At 38.8% G+C, this 18,253-nt stretch overlaps 1 protein-coding gene across 2 annotated transcripts; it reads right to left on the minus strand.

Moving 5' to 3' along the window:
* Nucleotides 1-3,064: 3,064 nt before the first annotated feature.
* kkv (hyaluronan synthase-like protein kkv) lies at nt 3,065-10,837 on the minus strand. 2 transcript variants are annotated; one of them, XM_090160333.1, is made up of 11 exons: nt 10,593-10,835; nt 10,127-10,526; nt 9,354-10,055; nt 9,021-9,289; nt 8,526-8,959; nt 7,975-8,083; nt 6,956-7,916; nt 6,181-6,892; nt 5,676-6,120; nt 4,704-5,020; nt 3,065-3,738 (listed from the first exon to the last, which is right to left on the minus strand). In XM_090160333.1, the coding sequence occupies exons 1-11, from the start codon at nt 10,712-10,714 to the stop codon at nt 3,347-3,349; spliced, it is 4,863 nt and encodes a 1,620-aa protein (XP_090016459.1). In that variant the 5' UTR covers nt 10,715-10,835; the 3' UTR covers nt 3,065-3,346. The 2 variants fall into 2 exon arrangements, with proteins under 2 accessions (XP_090016459.1, XP_090016458.1); XM_090160332.1 differs by having other exon boundaries at nt 5,676-6,892; nt 10,593-10,837.
* Nucleotides 10,838-18,253: the final 7,416 nt, after the last annotated feature.

Here is an 18,253-nt window from a genome sequence, read left to right on the forward strand (position 1 = left end):
CCCCTAGCTATTTTACTTTCAGACCTTTTACATTTTCTATCCCCGTAAGGGTGTACAACATGTGTTCGAATGGATATAATTTCTTAATAATGAGGTACGTGGTTTTAGATTCACGAAAGGCGTTCTATAGTAGATATGATAAATTAAAGCACTACCAAAGCGGGGATAATTTCTCCAAAACCACTGTATTTCAGACTACGTATAACACGTGGTTAGAAAAATGAGGGGAGGGAATTATGTATTGCCCCAAAATTCCTGCAAGGTTATACTGCCTTTAAGTGCTTTTATTTTTATTCAAGTGTGCTGATGTTTGCACGATTTCTCGCGGTACGTTAGAGGTACTAAGACACATGATACGTCAATTAATTGCAAATATATTGTCCTCACCGACATTGTTAACATTTGTGAGATCAGAGCCCCGGAAGTGGGGAATTTGCTAATTTTAGTCATTGTTGGCGATTTAATTTATAGCGATTTTCGACTTCAAATGCACATAACATTTTTAAATTAAGACCGAATTTGTTGTAAATTATATTTTTAGTTAGTACTGATCATTTCTGAACTACATTTTCGGTTGCGTTAAAAAAAATTAATTTAAAGTGAGATTTCTGGATAATTCGAGGGACCCGACCGACCCTCGTACGCGCTATTATGATATTTGAATTTCGTACATTTTGTAGAGCCGTCATCTAAGTTCTAACTCCAATAAAAATTCGTTCGCGTGGCGCTACCTCATTTTCAAATCCAGGTATCTTACTGAGAGCGCATGGTTACAAAAAACACCCGAATTGTTCGGAATTGGTATACAGCTCTGAAAATTGATATACACGTTCCTTGAACTATACTCTCGACAACCTAATTTCTATTTTTCAATTAAAACCTTCTGGAAAAAAGTTTATAAGCAAACCTTCCGCTGTATGCCGAGACCACGTGGATCTTCGTTTGAATGTGTTTTTATAATTCATAGTTCTACGTTGTACTGTATCTCCGCAACTTTACGATAAAAAATTGTAAATAGCGTGTTGCTCGGGTGGTAAAGGTGGTAAAGCTATCAATTTTTTTTATCGTGATACGTGTCATAGTACTGCTGATTATTATTTTTTTTTAACCTGATATGGAAGCAAATTGAGATATTTAATATTTTTTCGTTTGTTCCCGCTTTCTTTTGATTTGCAAAACGTTTAACTGCACCACCTGCAAATGCGCGAACGCTAACCTCAAATGTACTGTTATGTGCACGCATCGAGCTTCTATACTGTATAGAAGCTCCATGGTGCACGTGTGTAGGAATTTTGATGCCAGGTTGCGAAAATGGAATTTCCCTTTTTGGGCAAAAATTTCCCTAGTTTTCCAAAACACTAAAAACGAAAATAACAAATGTCCTGGAAAATAATACTTTTATTTTCATCTCCCAATGAATAAAAACTAGGAACAATTTTACCAGTACAAATAATCAGTTTGTACTAGGGATGTAGCGGTAAAAAGTCGTTCGAACTCACAAGTCAGTAGTGCATGCACGATTTTAAAAAACCTTGGTTCGAACTTGTTCTTGTGGGTCAGTTATTTAGCAGACGACTTTCCAAATTGCCATAAAAATTGCATGGGTGCCAGCTAAAGCGAATCCGACTAAATACTTATGATTGTATTAATTGGTTATTTCATAAAAACTCAATTAAAGGCCTTTTCACACGAGCCAACTTTTTGACCCAACTAGATGAGTAAACTTGAGTTGAGTCAACTAGTTCGTTCGTGTGAATAAAAGTTCGATGAGTTGATCCACTAAAAAAGTACACAAGAAAAAATGGATCACTGATCCATTTTTGCTGACTCAGTATTTTGATTTGAAAAGTTGGCTCGTGTGAAAAGGTCTTTAATGAAGGTTTGCCATTTTTTATGTTAGCTTTGATTAAAATAATTTTTCCATTTGAATTTCCCTAGATTTAGATAATTTTTGTTCGGATTTCCCTATTTGCCGTTTTTAGGGATCAAAATTTCGCTAGATATGGGAAAATTCCCTTAATCTGGCATCACTGGAAGGAAATTGTGAAAGTTAAGAACATTTAACATTCTATGTCTTACCCGTTGAATATGTTCAAGTAAAGAATTATTTCAATATTTTAATATTTCTGTTTTATAATTATAAATTTATAATAATTGTAATTTATTTATTTAAAATAAAATCATATTGCATTAAGTATGTAATAAACGTAAACAATTTCAGTTGAATTTAAAGATTTTTTATTTATTGGGTAGAAACGCAAATTTAAAAAAAAACCTAGAAATTTAAGAAAAAAGTAAAGTAAAATATATCTTGATGTGGTTCCATATCACCTATCTCCATAAAAAAAAATCATAACTTTACCACCTTTACCAACCTAGCTACGTTTTTTCCCTATAGATAAAAGGTAAAATCGTAAAGAAATTAAAGTAAGAAATAACTCGATGCGGTTCCATATCAAGTTTGAAGTAGTACTATGACATGTATCATCATAAAACAATGCACAACTTTTATCACCTTTACCACCCGAGCTATACGCGATTTACCATTTATTTCCTCGTAAAGTTGCGGAGATACGGTGCAACTTAGAAAATATAACTTTAAAAACAGAACAAACGAAGATGCGCGCGTCCCCGGCAACAAGCGGTAGTTGATTCTTATAAACTTCTTCCCAGTAGGTTTGTTATGCAAAATAAAAATTAGGTAGTATAGTTCAAGGCACGTGTTTATCAATTTTCAGGGCTGTATACCAATTCCGAACAATTTATCACCATGCGCTCTTACTATCTCAGAAAATTCGCTTCGCTAATTTATTTCCAAAACCAGGTAACTCAAAAAATCCCTCTTGGGTTTTTTAAGTTGATGTTCAAGATGATTGAAAAATTGCTCAAATTTTAATTTAATATATAAAATGTAGTTATTAAATTGAGAGAACTGTTTGTACTTAAATGTCCGTGACATCTTACATTATTTTACTTGGATACCCAACATCAGCGTACTTATTTCTGTAACAAAAACAATTAACTAATAATTAAAATACACTTAGCCGAATAAAGAGACGCCGAATATCGAACAAGTCTTTAATTTAATAAAAATCTCAAGTTTGGTTGCATTATCAAAAATCGGAAATATTTGTTTTTTGCATAAGAAATCACAATGTTTGGCCTTTTGTTTGTTTGTTTTTAAAAGTCTTCATCCATTTAAATGTCAACGTTATTATAAATTCACGTTTAATGTCCATGTAAAATCCAACTCGTACTTTTACGCGATAGTACGAGTTTAAAACAAAAACGATTGTAATAAAAAAAATGTTTTGGCTTTAAAGATTCAAAACCGCGTCATCGATTTTCACAAATTGCTCTGTCTACTTGGTCTTCTCACGGCGGCAGACTCATTTTCTTCGCAGTAAGTGGAACCAGCGGCGCTGTGACGCGATCCTGTACCATAGATTTGCATCCTCAACCGTCCAAGTTCTTCGTCGGAACTGCCCTCGTAGGCGCTGTTGTTGAAGCCGGTGTCCCCGTTCGCGGCGGGGAACAGTCGGTCGGCTCTTCTGGTCGGACTGACTTGTGGCCTGGGACGGCGGTGTCCTCCATTGGCGGCGTACTCGTTCTTGGCGCCCAACGTCTTCATGCGACTCGGGTTGCCGCCTAACACCGTATTGCGTCTCACTTCCAAGGCCTTCAGAGTGTCGTGACGAATGCTAAGCCTTTGCAATCCGTTAAGTACAGGAGTGCCAACTAAGAAAGAAAGAGGGTTAAGGTCCGACCAATCATTTTGTGATATTTATCTAGCTCTCAGGGTGACCACTGAAAAACCCCAAAAAAATTAGAGGAATATAGGAAATTCAAAAGTCGATTTATAGGATAATATAACAGTATTATCTATAGGAAAATTGGAATAAATAAATTTTAAATTTGTTTTAATATAAAAGGAACTTCTTTTAGGCAGACGACGATATTCTTAATTTCGTTCAGTGCAGTTCTTTGGAGAAGCAGTTTGCATTTGTATCAAAAGGGATTTAGTACATTAAGCGCCATCTGTATTCCGAAAAGCGAACTAGGCAAGCGGAAAATTCCAAAAGATCGTGCGAAATACAAATAATATCGGATTATAGGAAATTATTTAAATGCTAGTGTAACCCTTTAAAAAAAAACAGATTTCCCACCTGATGCGACTGATATGAAAAATTTACTAGCAACACTGGCGTGGGAAGGAGTTACTATCTAAAATTTGTGCCCTGTTACGGCAGTTTCTCTGTTACGTTTAAAATTTCATTCAAATATGTAAATTGTTACTATGTCGATAAACATAGTCATTTGAGTCGATAAGGAAGCCACAATTCAATTAGATATATAGTTCAGAACAATGGCGTAGCCACGTAGGTAAAAAATATAAGGCCCCAATTCAAAATTAGAAAATTTCCCCTTACATGTCGTCAATGACGATTGAGCACTTGTTGCATTGGCCTAGTTACGCCACTGATCAAGAATGAATTTAAATACCAAGAATATGGGAGCGAAGAGATTGTTTACCCATAGGTGTTGCGGTGATAACCCATGGCAAGGCCCCTAGGCTTTGAGCATCTTTGGGCCCCCTCCCTCAACCAGAATCTAAAGATATACTATCATATTCTTACGTACTTATGGGCATTCTTGAGATAGTGTATCGGTTTTGTGATTGTTTGTAGTGCGAGGGTACTTACTGTCTTTCCCTTGGTTTTCGTTGGCGCTAAAGCTCATGAATCGTTTGCGGAAGGCCACGTCCAGCGTGCCGATCTTGTTCGTTTGGTTCTTTCGTTTTTCCAAGTTTTGGATCGTCTTTCGTTTGGCCGGGCGATGGTCGTCCGAACCTCCGCCTTTGACATTGCCGTAGTCTCCATCGATGCCCTTAAGCCTTTGGAAGGCCTTGGCGATTTGGACGGCGTTCTTTCGGATCAGAGCTTCGTCGCTGACCTCATCGACCTTCCTGTTGAAGCAGTTCAATTCGACGGAAGCCAAGATGTGTGACAAAGTTCCGAACCTGAAATAATACGAATTATGTCAGAAATTATGTATTGAAGTGTGGAGAATAGACGCTTCAATAAAACCCTGTTTTAGCTTTCAACTTAACCAAGTCGGAATAACTGAACAAAATATTTTCGATCGATTACTAGATTACCTTGGCTTAGCAAATTAGCCAACTACAAACTTACTCAAAGTCAAACCAAGTCACCTAGGTCAGTGGCGTAGTGAGGGGGGGCGGAGGGGCGGACCGCCACCATTAAAAGGGTGGAAAAATTGCCCCTTTTTACAAGGATGATTTTAGCGCGTTCGTCCCTTCTACTTCGCCTCTTCCTATCCTCCTTGGAATTATGATTCCGCCCCGGGCGACAATGGCCCACGCTACGCCACTGAACTAGGTCCACCATTAACTGCAGAAGGTTGGTTTTCATTTATCGAAAGGGCAAAAACAACTCTACGGCGAGCGACGACCCAAAGAAATCTTAATTAGCCCTAATAAGATTTTTGGGATCGACCTTCGCAACTGTGTTAGCTCCTTTGAAGCAACCCATATTTCTGGCACCTCTAATCAACAAAGGCCATATAAATGGCACCTTGACGTCCAGGTTGTATATTAGTACCCCTCGTGAATTGTGGGTTGGGTTTCATAGAAGCGTCGGTTTATCGGTCTTTACCTGTGGAACAACATAGCCGTGAACTGAATAATCAAGATCAACCCGAAGAAGGTGGCGAAAACTAAACCGATGGGCTCGAGTTCCAAGTATTCTTTGTCAATACGGATTTCTGAGGTTTCCGGAATGTAGGTAATGTTGGTCTTGACGCCCAAAGGCCAGATGATGTGCAAAGTGTCCTTGTTCAGTTGCAACAAGAAGACAATCAGAATAAACAAGGCGTTAGTCATGAAGAAAGCGAAGACAACTTTGTTTCTCAGTTCTTTCAGTTCAGAAGCCACTCTGGCTTGGTGTTCCTTATTCTGATCCAGAGGGAATAAGTACTTCTCAATCAATTCTTTCCAGAATTGAATTTCTGGTCCACAAAGATATTCGACTTCGCCGCGTTTTAAGTCCTTATCTTCTATCCAGTACGGATTAATCAAATCATCCCGTTCTTGTCTCGGTTCTGAAAAGGAAAATTGAGTTAATTCATATAGTCCATAGTCAAAATAACAATATCTTGTACCCAATCTTTCGCTTTCTTCAGACATGGATTCAGGGTTGCTGAAATCTCCAGGATCTTCTTCGTCTTCGGCAACGGAAGTCAACGCTTCGTTCTTTCGAATTGGTCCCCGATTCCCGGAGATTCTTCGTCTACTGAATGAACTTCCGGTACCACCGTCCAAATGTCTTTCCATTGAATTGAGCTTCTTTGTGAGTTGTTCCAATTGGTCGCTGATGCGAACGAGTTGAATTTTCTCGTCGTTTGGTTTCGGGTACGTGCAGAACATGCATTTAAACAAATTGGCCAATGAGATGGAGATGCTGCCTTCCTCTTCGTCCGTCGAGTTCATCAAGCCCAACCAACCAAAGGCGTCAGTGCGTTTCTTCTTCTTCATCTCTTCCTGTTCCTTCCTCTCTTCCTCCATTTCTTTCTTGGTTTTCTTCGTTTGAGTTTCACGAGTACCCCAAGTAACTACATTTAGATTAACCAGCGAGTAGATGATCTGCAACAAATACATGGACGGAACGCTGAGGAAATACAGAAACCCTGGGACGACGCACCAAAACTCTTGCGGATGTAAACACGCCGCTATGAAGAAACTAGACGACAGTGCTATCAAGAAAAGGGACGAAGGCGAACCGATACCGTCCTCCGTTAACTGAATAGAAGTACCAACCAGTACGGCCATCATAAGTAACGCGTATCCCGCGCTCATAATCTGCGCTAGTAATATCTGCCATGGAAAAACGAGACAATTAGATCCAAGTATGACAATGTTATTGTCGATAGATCTTACTTGTATGTTATTATTGGCGACGAAGCAGATGAACATGAAGAACAAGATGGGAATGATGTTGTAAGTGAAGGAATACCAGTTGGAAATCTTGAAGGCTGCGACCATAGCACCTACCAACATGAGGAAAATGGTTCCGGGACCCAAGACCGTACCAATCATCAACATAGCCTGGTAGATAATATACGGAACCGAAATGTTGTCGTTAACGGCGACAGTTCTCTTGTAGTCGCAAAGCAAATCCATGATGTTGGCCATAGTCGATGGACCCCACCGACGACGTTGAGTGTAGAATTCACCAAATCCTTCTGGGCAGTGAGTGTAGGCGTCCGAGGCGGCGCTGTACTCGACGCGATAACCTCTTTGAAGTAATAAAGTACATAACCAACGATCTTCACCTTGATCGTACTGTACGTAGTGAAGCGGTTCGTCCGATTTGGTTGTGTATCTTCTCATGACGTTGTCGTCCATCAAACCTTTCGCCCTAAAGAGGGAAAAACATCCGGGACTACAAAGTACGCATCCAATCATGTGCTCGGTGGCCTTTTGCAGCCAATGGCCGATAGCGTATTCGAACATTTGGTACCACACCATAGGGCCCGTTCCGACTGGATGAATACGACCACAGGCCGCTCCCAAGTTACGATTCTTCTTCATTAAATCTACCAACAGTTGCACGGCTTGTGGTCGGAAATTAATATCTCCGTCCAAAGTGAGGATATATGTGTTCTCGGCCATGATTGCTTTACGGTTGACTTCGAGCGGGAGTTCCATCAAACGATGGCCCAAGAGATAGTACATGTACATCACTTGGCTCCATCTTTTCCTGTGCCTAATCTTGCCCTTGTCTTTCAAGTGAGAAATTAATTTGTTTCCTCCCGGTAGAGTCCACACAAGTCGACCACCGTACGGAGTGGGTAATTTTTTCGGAGGTCTTAAACGTACGTTACATTCGTGGACGTTACTGGAAATGGGAAGGAATTTTAACCGAAATTTCAGTTAATTATAAGAGATGTTTTTACCTCGCAGCAGTGTCTATGACGCGCACCATCAACTTGACGAACCGATTGACAACCATTTCTTCATCGTTGTCGTCGCTTAATTCGAAAGCGTCGTCGAAAAATACGTGAACTGTAAGGTAAACCAACTAATTAATTAATATCCTAAAATAGACAGTTTTAGCAACTCCAAAAAGTCACCAACGCGAATGTCTACGAATAAAATCACAGATTTTCTTAACATCTGAATTCTGAACCCCGGGATCTAGTTTCTTTTCAATTGAAACCATTTATCGAACTTATATTTATTTCGATAAATGACACGTGAGGAACAAATTTGTGTTTGCACAGTTTTACATTAGATAAGCTAAAAACGTAAACGAAGTCCTTCTTGTCGTCGTGTACCCCACTGCGCAAAATCTATCGAGAACTGAAAGTAATATTTTCTTTAGACATGGTGGTCTAACAACTACACGATTCTGAGAACAAATTTAAAGTAACTTCCAGACGTTCACGTTTGTAAATTTTGGTTATTTGCTGAAACTGTTGGCCTATTTAAACGGTAAATTCTTTACCTTCAAACTCGTAATAATCCGGGTCAACGATTCTCAGATACTTTTGGGCGTTTCTCCTGGCACTTTGGTCCTCGTCCATCCTCATGATAGACTTCAACATTTGTATCATTTCCTCAGAGGTTTCGTGCCACATAGTGGCGCAGGCGTAGATTCTGGTTATATGGTCCGAGGAACGATTTATGGCTACTTGTCCGTTGTTGGTGTTTCCGTTCTTTAGTCCCTTGACATCCTTTGTGCCGGTTCCAATGCCAGCTTGACTTCCGGAAGTTTCGGTGTGCAAGGAAATGGTTTCGTAATATTGCGAGATGTCGTTTTCGTCCGGCACCTCCAGGTCTATTTCTTCACTCTTAATCTCGCCTTCGTCGTCGCGTCTGCGATTAAGGGCCAGTGACTGATCGACCAGGGCTCCAACGTACATGGGATTGACGAATAATCTGAAATTTCCAAAATGTTTTGAACTAGTTACAAACAAAAAGTACTTCAACTGAGGCTTACTTTTCGGTAGAAGCCAATCTTTCGGCCTTCGGAGTCCAGATGTGAACGGCGACCCAGGTTTGAGCGAGCAGCCACAGAATCCATATCCAAGCGTGCTCTCTGGTGACAAATTGTTGGAAAAAGTCTCCGTCTGGACAAGTCCAGAAGAGGTAGCGAGGAAGGTATTGTTGAAAGAAGCAAGAGTCTTCGGTACGGACACCGCAAGCGGCGATTAGTAAAGAAATTGTAACGGGAATGGTAAGCGAAACTGGAAAAGCAAAACTGAAACCCTGAAAAAAATGAGCATTCATTGTAAACGTTATTAAGTCCAATCACGTTTCGATATGTCCTTACTTGAATACAAATCTTGCAAGAAAACTTGGCGAAGACGTAACAAATGAGAGAAGCCGATATTTGTATCAAAGCGACGTAGATCGGAGCCAAGGCGTCCGAGGGTACTTGTTCCTTTTCTAGCGGTCCAACAGTCACCAAATCGGGTAAATTCTGTCCAGCCAGAGATTGTCGCACTTCCTCGACGACGATGGGATGGCTCCTGAAAGCCGAGTTGAAACTCCTAAAGAGGTTTCCGATGTCGTTCATGGTCATATACAAGAAAGCTAACATGCCGCAAAAGATTAACAAGATCTTCCAGGTCGAAACGAAGATGAAGGTGAAGTAGCGACTCTTCCTCAAGTCCTCTTTCATGTCGGACAGTCGACGAATACAAGCGAGAGGGGAACGGCGGTCTGTGAAGTTCTCCCACCAGCCAACCGACACGAGGAAGACGCTGAGCGGGATGGCCCAGGAACGACCGTGCCACTCAATCAGAGGCCAGATGACGAAGCCCGTCACTTGAGCAAGCAATGACAGCAGATCCAGGATGACTTTCCCCGGCCTCTTATCTTCGCCGGAATAGCGAGATAGTAAAGATAGGAAAGCCGGCAAGGTACACAGACAGTTTGTAAGCATCGCGGCTTTGACGACGTCCAAATCGGGAAGGACCACGAACGTCAGTAAGACTAGACCGATTGTGTGGAGGGTCTCCATCAAGAACACCTTGAAAAATTAACGCGCGAACCATTTTAAATCTCCCATCTGAATATAATTCTAAAAACAGATCGATTTACCATGAAGAACGTGGCTCCTCTTGGCCTGGCGTAAGACTTGAAAACGCATATTCGAGTGCTCCTAAACAGCACGAAGAATTCCGGCACGACCAGAATGAAGAAGAGACACCAAATCCAGGCTATCCTTTCCACTTCCGGGATATGCGCTTCGAACTCTTTTCCCCTGCCCAGTCCTTTATTGCACACTTGCAGAGTATTGGAGGCGCGACTGTTGGACGTAATTAACAGTAAAGTTCCTTTGGATATCACCGACGTACACAACACCACGACGAAAGTGAAGAAGTAGACGAAAATTTTGAAGATCTTCAAGATAATCTCGATCGCCTTCGAGGACCTGGTCTCGTCTTCGTCCTCGGTCGGTGTTACCACGAAGACGTCCCAGCCCTTCATTTCCGTGCGGCTGCCATTAGAGTTTAGTACGGAATTAGCAAAGATTTAAGTAATTAATAAGGGTAAATAGCCCTACCTTTGATAAGTATTTTCGGTGAGCGGGACCCTTTCGTCATCTTCGTCGAAGGACTCGTCGTCCGACTGCATCGACGGACGCCGGTTTTGAGAAAGTTGGTAATGGGATTGCGTGGGCGGCATGACGCTTTTGATTTATCGAGACTCAACTGTCAAGATGGACTGCTCATCTCCTGTTTTGTGAAAGACAGAGAAAAACGAAACAATGAATAAATTGCCGTAGCACGAAATGTTTAACTCGCGAACTCCTTTAACAGCTTCTTTTAAACGAACTTTAAAAAATGGCATTAATCCAAAAAATATTTTAATATAATAATATTTATCAATAAAAAAATTATTTAAAAATAACTAGACGGGAAAGTGGTTTTTAACGTTTTTAGGTCAAATGTGGTACGTCTTGTTAAATTATGTTTAGCCCTTATTAAAAATCGTGTTTCGTCTAAATTCTTCGCGAATCATTTTGTATCGAGGCGAAATTCATTTTAATCGGATAACAATGGACCGCCATGTTTTACCCCAATTCGAGCGAGATCGGGCTGTGGTCCATTTTTGAGAAAGCCTAAAGAAAGTTTGGACCCACGCCTTTCATAATTTGCGAGTGTTTTTTTAATCTGTCATGGTTCTTTCAATGTACGCGAGAGAAACCTTGCTTAGTTGGGAAAACTAGTACACCTACGAAAGACCGGTTTCTTAGGGTACTACACCCTTTTAATCAGAGTCAATGGAATCAATGTCGTTTAACCGAATAGTTCTAGCCACCTACAGCGAAATTACTGAACCGATCACTTTTGTAAAAACTCTACCGACATATTTTTTTTAATATTGTAGAACGCGTCCGTTAAACGGTTAGGTTTTTTAATAAATCTACTCTGTAGGAAATATTGACTTGGCCCAATTAATTTTATTTTATGTATTTTTTCATTATATTCAGAAACTCAGTTGACAATAATAAAGGAGTTTTTTATTAATAAATTTTACTTTTTGTTTGTTCAAGTTATTTCTACTTTTATTTGCAAGCATCTTAGCTTTTGTGATCTAGGTTTACAAGTATCAGTCAATTATTAACCCAATTTAGTCTATCAAAATTAGTTAGTTAACAGACGAAGCTCCCCGTACGCGTTTATAGAGTTGACTCAGGTCTATTACTTAATGTAATTTACTTTCAATTTTAAGCGGTATTTCATTTACTAAACCAAAATGTGATGAATTTAAGGATCTTATTTACTGAATAACGTTGAAATTATCATTGAAGAAACATCAAAAAGTATCGGTATTATTTTGAATAATTAAGGATATTTCTTACTTATTTTTCAAAATATTTTAAATTAAGTAGACAATTTTTTTATAGAAAACAATCTCAACTCACAAATGACTTTTGCTCATTCTCCTTAAGCCTCTCATCCCAATAGTTCATTTTTGCCAAGATTTTATACGCTCCAAAACGAGCAGAGCACGCCCAATACTAATTATAGGATATCATGCTAAAAACGTAAATGGTACGTACAACAATGTTTATATCTCCCAAGACGCAACCAATTTGCATATTTAAAAATCAGCGACACATTTCAACGCTACATGTATGTATCCAAGTGCCACATTGAAACTATCTATATCCATTTGGCGTTACCGTATTTCTCGCCAAATTAGCGCAAGTTCGAGCGCAAAGATGAATAATTTAGGTCGCGACGACCTCATCTCGGAAGGAGGCGCCGTATCAAGCTATCTTGCGTCATTTTAAAACGCATTTTTCCCCTTCGACAATTTCTGTTTATTTCTAAATCATACGGAGCAAACTAGGCTTCTCTTAACGTAACGTTTGTCTACTCGAGAAATTTCGTCGTCACACTTTGGCGCGCGTAACGGCAGAAATTCCTAAAAAGCGGTGATAGCCACCATTTTCCTGGTAATCCGGAAACTGCCTTTTTTATGAGAACCGGTGAGATTTGATAAAAACAAGCGAGGGAGTTTTTGTACCAAGAATGGATTATTTATATTTTTGGAGGATAACTATGTCGGAAGACTTTTGTAGCAGGGAACCAATGAGATATTAGAATGAATTGATTGATGGACAAGGGAGGGAGCATTGTGTTAGAATGCAACGTGATCATTATCCCCAAATATAAATAAATACATAATTCCCCAGCCAACCTTTCCTTTCGCAGTTCTTTGACAGTGAGTGGAAATATTCTGTCTCTTATCGGACTTTTAAATTCGCGTTTGGCTAGGCGCCCACTGGCTCTCCGTTTCGTATCCGTCCTGCCTTCCACAAGGCATTGTCTCCGTTACGAAGCAAAGGCTTGTGGAAGGTAGTACGGAGACGTTACGAAGAGCAGTGAGCGCCTGGCCTTTCTGTGACGTTATTCCCGCAACGTTTGTTATGAATTAAACATTAACCTGGGAATTATCAATGTCACCTATACTAAATGTCACCTTTCTTTGGCGGAGCTGCGGGGTCTTGTTATTAAGGGGGTAATTTAACAAGTGAGACACAGTCATTGTGGATAGTGAACTCTGTTGCCCTTTTCGGGTGAGGCCTAACAAAGTTGCCCCAATATTTTCGCATTTAATAATAGTTTAGTTTGTAATAGTTAGTGTAGGGAGCTGTTGGCTCGATCTCGTGGCATGCAGGGTTGCCACCACCCTCCTACGCATTGTAACCCGGCCACCTGAATTAATGGCTTCAAAAGTCGCTTGTTGACTTAGGCCTAAGGTGGTGCCTTGGGTATTAGCCTAGCTGGTTATTATTTTTATTATTTATTATTTAAATTCTGACTTTTTCCTGACCTTTTACAGACCGAAATTAGACAATTTTTAACTATATATTAATTATCTCAGACAGAACCACCGTTATTTTACCGGCTTAGCCCCTATCTCGTCGGGCATGCTATCAGACGATAATGAATTTAATTTCAACTTATATTTTAGCGAAAATACAACTCTTCGGGTTATGTTTCAACTAAAAAATCTTTGTGGGTTTTTTTTTAATTTACAAGAGGAATTTAAATTCCTTGATTTTTAGACCTATTTTTAATTTCCCTGACCTGAGGCAACCCTAATCAAGTTATTTTATAATCTAGTTCATTGGAGGAAAAAAATTGGTTCTAAAACAATTCCTATAGAAAGTATTTCTGAGCAAACTACAATATTAAATATTAATTAAATTTTATTGAGTTTGATTTTCCTCGTAATTGAGAAAGCATACCTACTGATTACTAATAAAATTTTAAAACATTTTTAACAGTCCTATTAATAATCGTTATTGAGGATAATGGATAAGGTTCAATTTTGTTTTAAAAAGTTGTACTGGTGATCCAAAACAAGTACGCGAGATGAATTGAAATGAGAGAACGAGCCAACTTTGTTGTTTTAACTCGTTTGAAGGAAACGTTCCCGTTTTAAGTATAAAAATTAATTGAGAAATATTTATAAAATTCTGACAGGAAAAATTTTGTGTGTAAAATGGATATTTGTAGTTTTCAAAGCAAAAATTTCATTCTTTCACCAGGAAAATAAATATAAATAAAATTAACGGTTGCTTTAGAATCAGAACCTCGTACCTCTGTTTGAAACATTTTCTAATAGATTTTGGGTACAAAAAATATTTATTTAAACTATATTTTCTTAAACGGTTTTTATATATAATTTCAGAAAATTCGATCTTTTCCTAGTTACAAAGGTTTTATTCTCAGGCAACGAAATATTTTAACTATTAAAATCCTTTTTTTACTAAATAAGAAATCACGACGTGAAAATTTAAAGAAATTACCTCTAAAAAATTTCAGACTATAACAAATCGTTTTTTATTTGTTATTAGCATAGGTAACATAATAAACAGAAGTATGACACGTGCAGGTTCATGCTTGTTTTTTTACTCACACCTCCTTTCTTCACCAAAGACCTATTAATAAAAGGATTGGTAAATCCGTAACCATAATATTTTGTAGCTTTTACCGGTGTATTTTTCAGACAAAATAAAATTTAGCAAAGTAGCGATATTTAAATATTTTTAACATCACAAATGTAAATTTTCCCAAGCGTCATACTTATAACTATTACGTTACTTATGTTTTTAGTAGTGATGAAATCCTCGGTTATCATACGATTTAGGTATATACCATAGAAAACAATGCTATTCAATGTAAGGATGTAGTCAGAGTTATAAATATACGTGGCAACCCCATTATGGAATGTAAAAAGTGTCCTCAAAAGGAAATTAATTCGGGTCAGCTTTCTTTATTCTTTTAAGATAAATTACGGGACGTAGATACGAAATGATGTAGAGAAAATAACCACGACCGAAATCAAGTTATCCTGCTATTCGACCTTGCTTTTCTCCAACTGCCCCGGGGCTGTGTATATTCTTCATTATTTCTGGCTCGATTTCAGTCTGGAATTTTTCGGTATCAATTCGAATACGGCTGTCGTGGTGGCGAACTAAAACCATTGGGGAATAAATTCCATTTAAATATTTCGAAATTCAAATTTGTAATAATTGCCGTTACCAGACTGAATAAAAACTAACGGTAACCCGGGTTGGCTGTTTTAAATGAAGTTGATTTTTTTAAGAAAATCAGTGATTTAAATCACGTATAGTCAGTTGCAGGCTAAGAAAGACAAAATATATAGTACAGTCGGCGCAAGGATACCTCAGACCATTTCCGGCCAGTCGACCGCGCGTAATTTAAATTTGACCACTTTACGGTCAATTTCAAATTTCGTGAGTTTCATCGTTTTTTCGCGCCATCTAGGAACCGAAATTGGAATCTATTTTTTAATTTCATGTTGTCATGAGTTTAATTACTGAATGCCGCTAAAGAAGGTTCGATAATTGAAGCTCCATCTATTTTAAATAGCCCAAGAGGTTACTATAAAAAGCACGATAAAGGTTTGTTGTTAACAAGTAAAGATAAAAACATAATTTTAAACGTCTATAGCTCATTAAGTCAACGTTACCCCAAAGAAAGCGTGGTAACTATTTTAAAAGAAACTGCCGATTTAACTGGTAAGACGTAGAAATAAATTAACAAAATTAAATAATTATACATACTATTTTAAATTTAAGAATGATAGGAATGCCTTATCTTTTAAATTTGCTCACCACCACAATTATGAAATTAAAAAATAAAGATTCCAATTTCGGTCTCTAGATGGCGCTAAAAGACGACAAAAAGAGCAAAATTCGAATTTGACCGTAAAATGGCCAAATTCAAATTTCGCGCGGTGGAATGACCGGAAACGATCTGAGGCATCCTTGCGCCGATTGTACTATATATTTTGTCTTTCTTAGCCTGCAACTCACTTATAGTATATTTACGAAATTTGCAAAAAAAATAGGTTCTAAAACAATCCCAATATAGCACAAATCTGTGGAAACTAAAATATTAAATATAATTAAAAAATTTTACTTTAATTTTAGATTATACCTATAGATGGAAACTATCTTTCAATTAGGCTCAAATGAAATAAAAAAACTACTTAAATAAACAAATTAATTTATTCGATTTTTAATTAAAAAACGATTTGATTTTTAATTAAATTTGGGACTATTTGGGAAAGTTTACTCTCAAATATTTTTAGACCATCACCTAGCTACGAGCTTAAATGTTTTCAACCGTTTGCTCAACCTCAGGTCGACGTTATATTTTCGGCGCGGGGGGTGCGAATTTTTGGGAAAGCGGCGGTCATTCTTCGACCTTGAGCTGATGGAATCTTTCCATTCCCCCCCCCCCCCAATCAACATCCGCGAGAATGCCAATACCCTTTTACTTGTCGTCCTCCGAATTTACTCCATTTATTATTATTAGGCTGGAAAAACCAGTCCGTTCTTTTGTTAATTCAAAGCGCTAACAGTCCTACAATCATAGACTAAGGAAGACCTTCCTTAGTCAATGCTACAACCCTTTTCAACATCACGTGCCATGGACATTTAGGAAAAATTTTAGGGTTGGTTTCTATTTCTGACAAAATTCCAACTCTATCTGAAATTATGTAATCGCATTCAAATTATAAAATCCCAAACAATTGCGAGGCTAATTAAATTTCATAATGGCTTCGTGGTAGACCTAAGGCGTAAGATCAGGGCCGCCGAGAGCGGGCCCGGGCCCCGGTAAAATATAAATTCCGGGCCCCAAAGAGAGCCTTTAGATAGATTCTTTCTGAGATAAACCAGGGTGAAGTATACCTGGATTGTTCAAACCCAGGCCCCTAGGCTGCACGGGCCCCGGTAAATTGTACCGGCTTCCCCCCTCTCTTGTCGGGCCTGCGTAAACTAATTAATCAATTTCGTTTTTACCAAAATTTTAACCGTCGCAAACGAATTAAGTCAACCTAATGCTCGGTTACCATTAGCCCGCGTTATAATGTATTTTCTTTAGGCGCGTCAAAACGTTTGTACACCCGAAACTTAAGTGACGCGACGTTACGGGCGCTAGTGGAAACAAAGGCTTATATTTTTTTGGCGTCGACGCAAAAATAATCCATTAAGCTTGGTTTCCACTAACGCGCATCACTCAACTTTGGCACGTACAAATGTTTATTACACGCGCAAAGCAATATACATTATGACGCGCTAGTGGAAAGCTAAGCTCTAGGCCTAATGCTTAGTTTCCACTAAGCGCTTAACGTACAGAGATTTTTAAGCGCGTAAACAAATAAAAACTAAGCTTAATATATTATGTTTTTGCGTTCGTAGTGGTTGTGCCGTGGTGAAAACCAGCCTTCAACGGTTTAATCGTAACAAAGCTAAGCGTTTCAAGTCGGCGTTTCATTTCGAGTTGCTTAAAGCGGAAGCCGGTTTCCTCAACGCTGCTCTACTTACGGTGAGCAAAAAGCAACGGGCCAAAAACCGGAATGATTAAAAACGCGTTTCACCTGGTAAGAAATTATTCGGCCGTTAACTTGTCCTTATGACAATGGACTCCCGAATACTTACGAAGCCTACCTAGCGCCCTGCCAAGTGCGAATGGTAATTCAACGCGTCACAATTACAGACATTCTCTATCCCCCGTTTTATAAATATATAAAAAAGTAAGGTTCGCTAGATTCAGAGCTGGTTTTTTCTTACGATTTGACCTCCTTATAGATAGATATACGCGGCGACATTAAGAAGACTGGGTCTGTAGGTTTCTATCATAATCGAAATTTTTTTTCAACGTTAGAGGAAAAAATTTCAAAGTATCTTCGGGGGCTGTTGTTTAATTTTTCGGGCGAGGGGCCTCCGCCTGGAAAAAGGGCTATTGTGGGGTAATAATGAACACATATCCTCTTTAATAAAAATTATTTCGCGTAGGTTCATTTTTTTTCTGACATCAAACTTCCACGTCTGCCCACTCGTAACCCGAACCAGAAAAAGTGGTTTTCCGATAAAATTTTTATCGTCGCCAATGCCTACAACGTTTCCTACACTTTCGTTTATTGAACTTGCTAAATAACTCTTTTGATAAGTTAGAAGTTGTTGCGTTAAACTCGTAAACAATGGCTCCTAATAAATAAAACCAGTAACCTTTTCTTACCTGACTTAGAATCGATGTCACTCCGGGTTGTTTCCGCGACTCAGCCCAGCTGAAGTAGTTCCATCTTCGTTAGTTACCACGATATTTTCCGAAGAGCAGCTTGAACACACTTTTACCAGTAAATTAGAGCCTGGACATTGCGAAAACGAAG

The sequence above is a fragment of the Leiobunum rupestre genome, chromosome 10 (assembly GCF_980474605.1).
Source record: "Leiobunum rupestre chromosome 10, qqLeiRupe1.1.hap1, whole genome shotgun sequence".
Lineage (NCBI taxonomy): Eukaryota > Metazoa > Arthropoda > Arachnida > Opiliones > Sclerosomatidae > Leiobunum > Leiobunum rupestre.

Bases quoted from the DNA above. Each gene is read 5' to 3' on its own strand.
- kkv (XM_090160332.1), bottom strand. From the start codon at position 10,714: ATGCCGCCCACGCAATCCCATTACCAACTTTCTCAAAACCGGCGTCCG. The intron at 10,056-10,126 runs GTAAATCGATCT...TAATTTTTCAAG, and splicing joins GAGGAGCCACGTTCTTCATG to GTGTTCTTGATGGAGACCCT. The intron at 3,739-4,703 runs GTAAGTACCCTC...TTTCTTTCTTAG, and splicing joins CGAAAACCAAGGGAAAGACA to TTGGCACTCCTGTACTTAAC.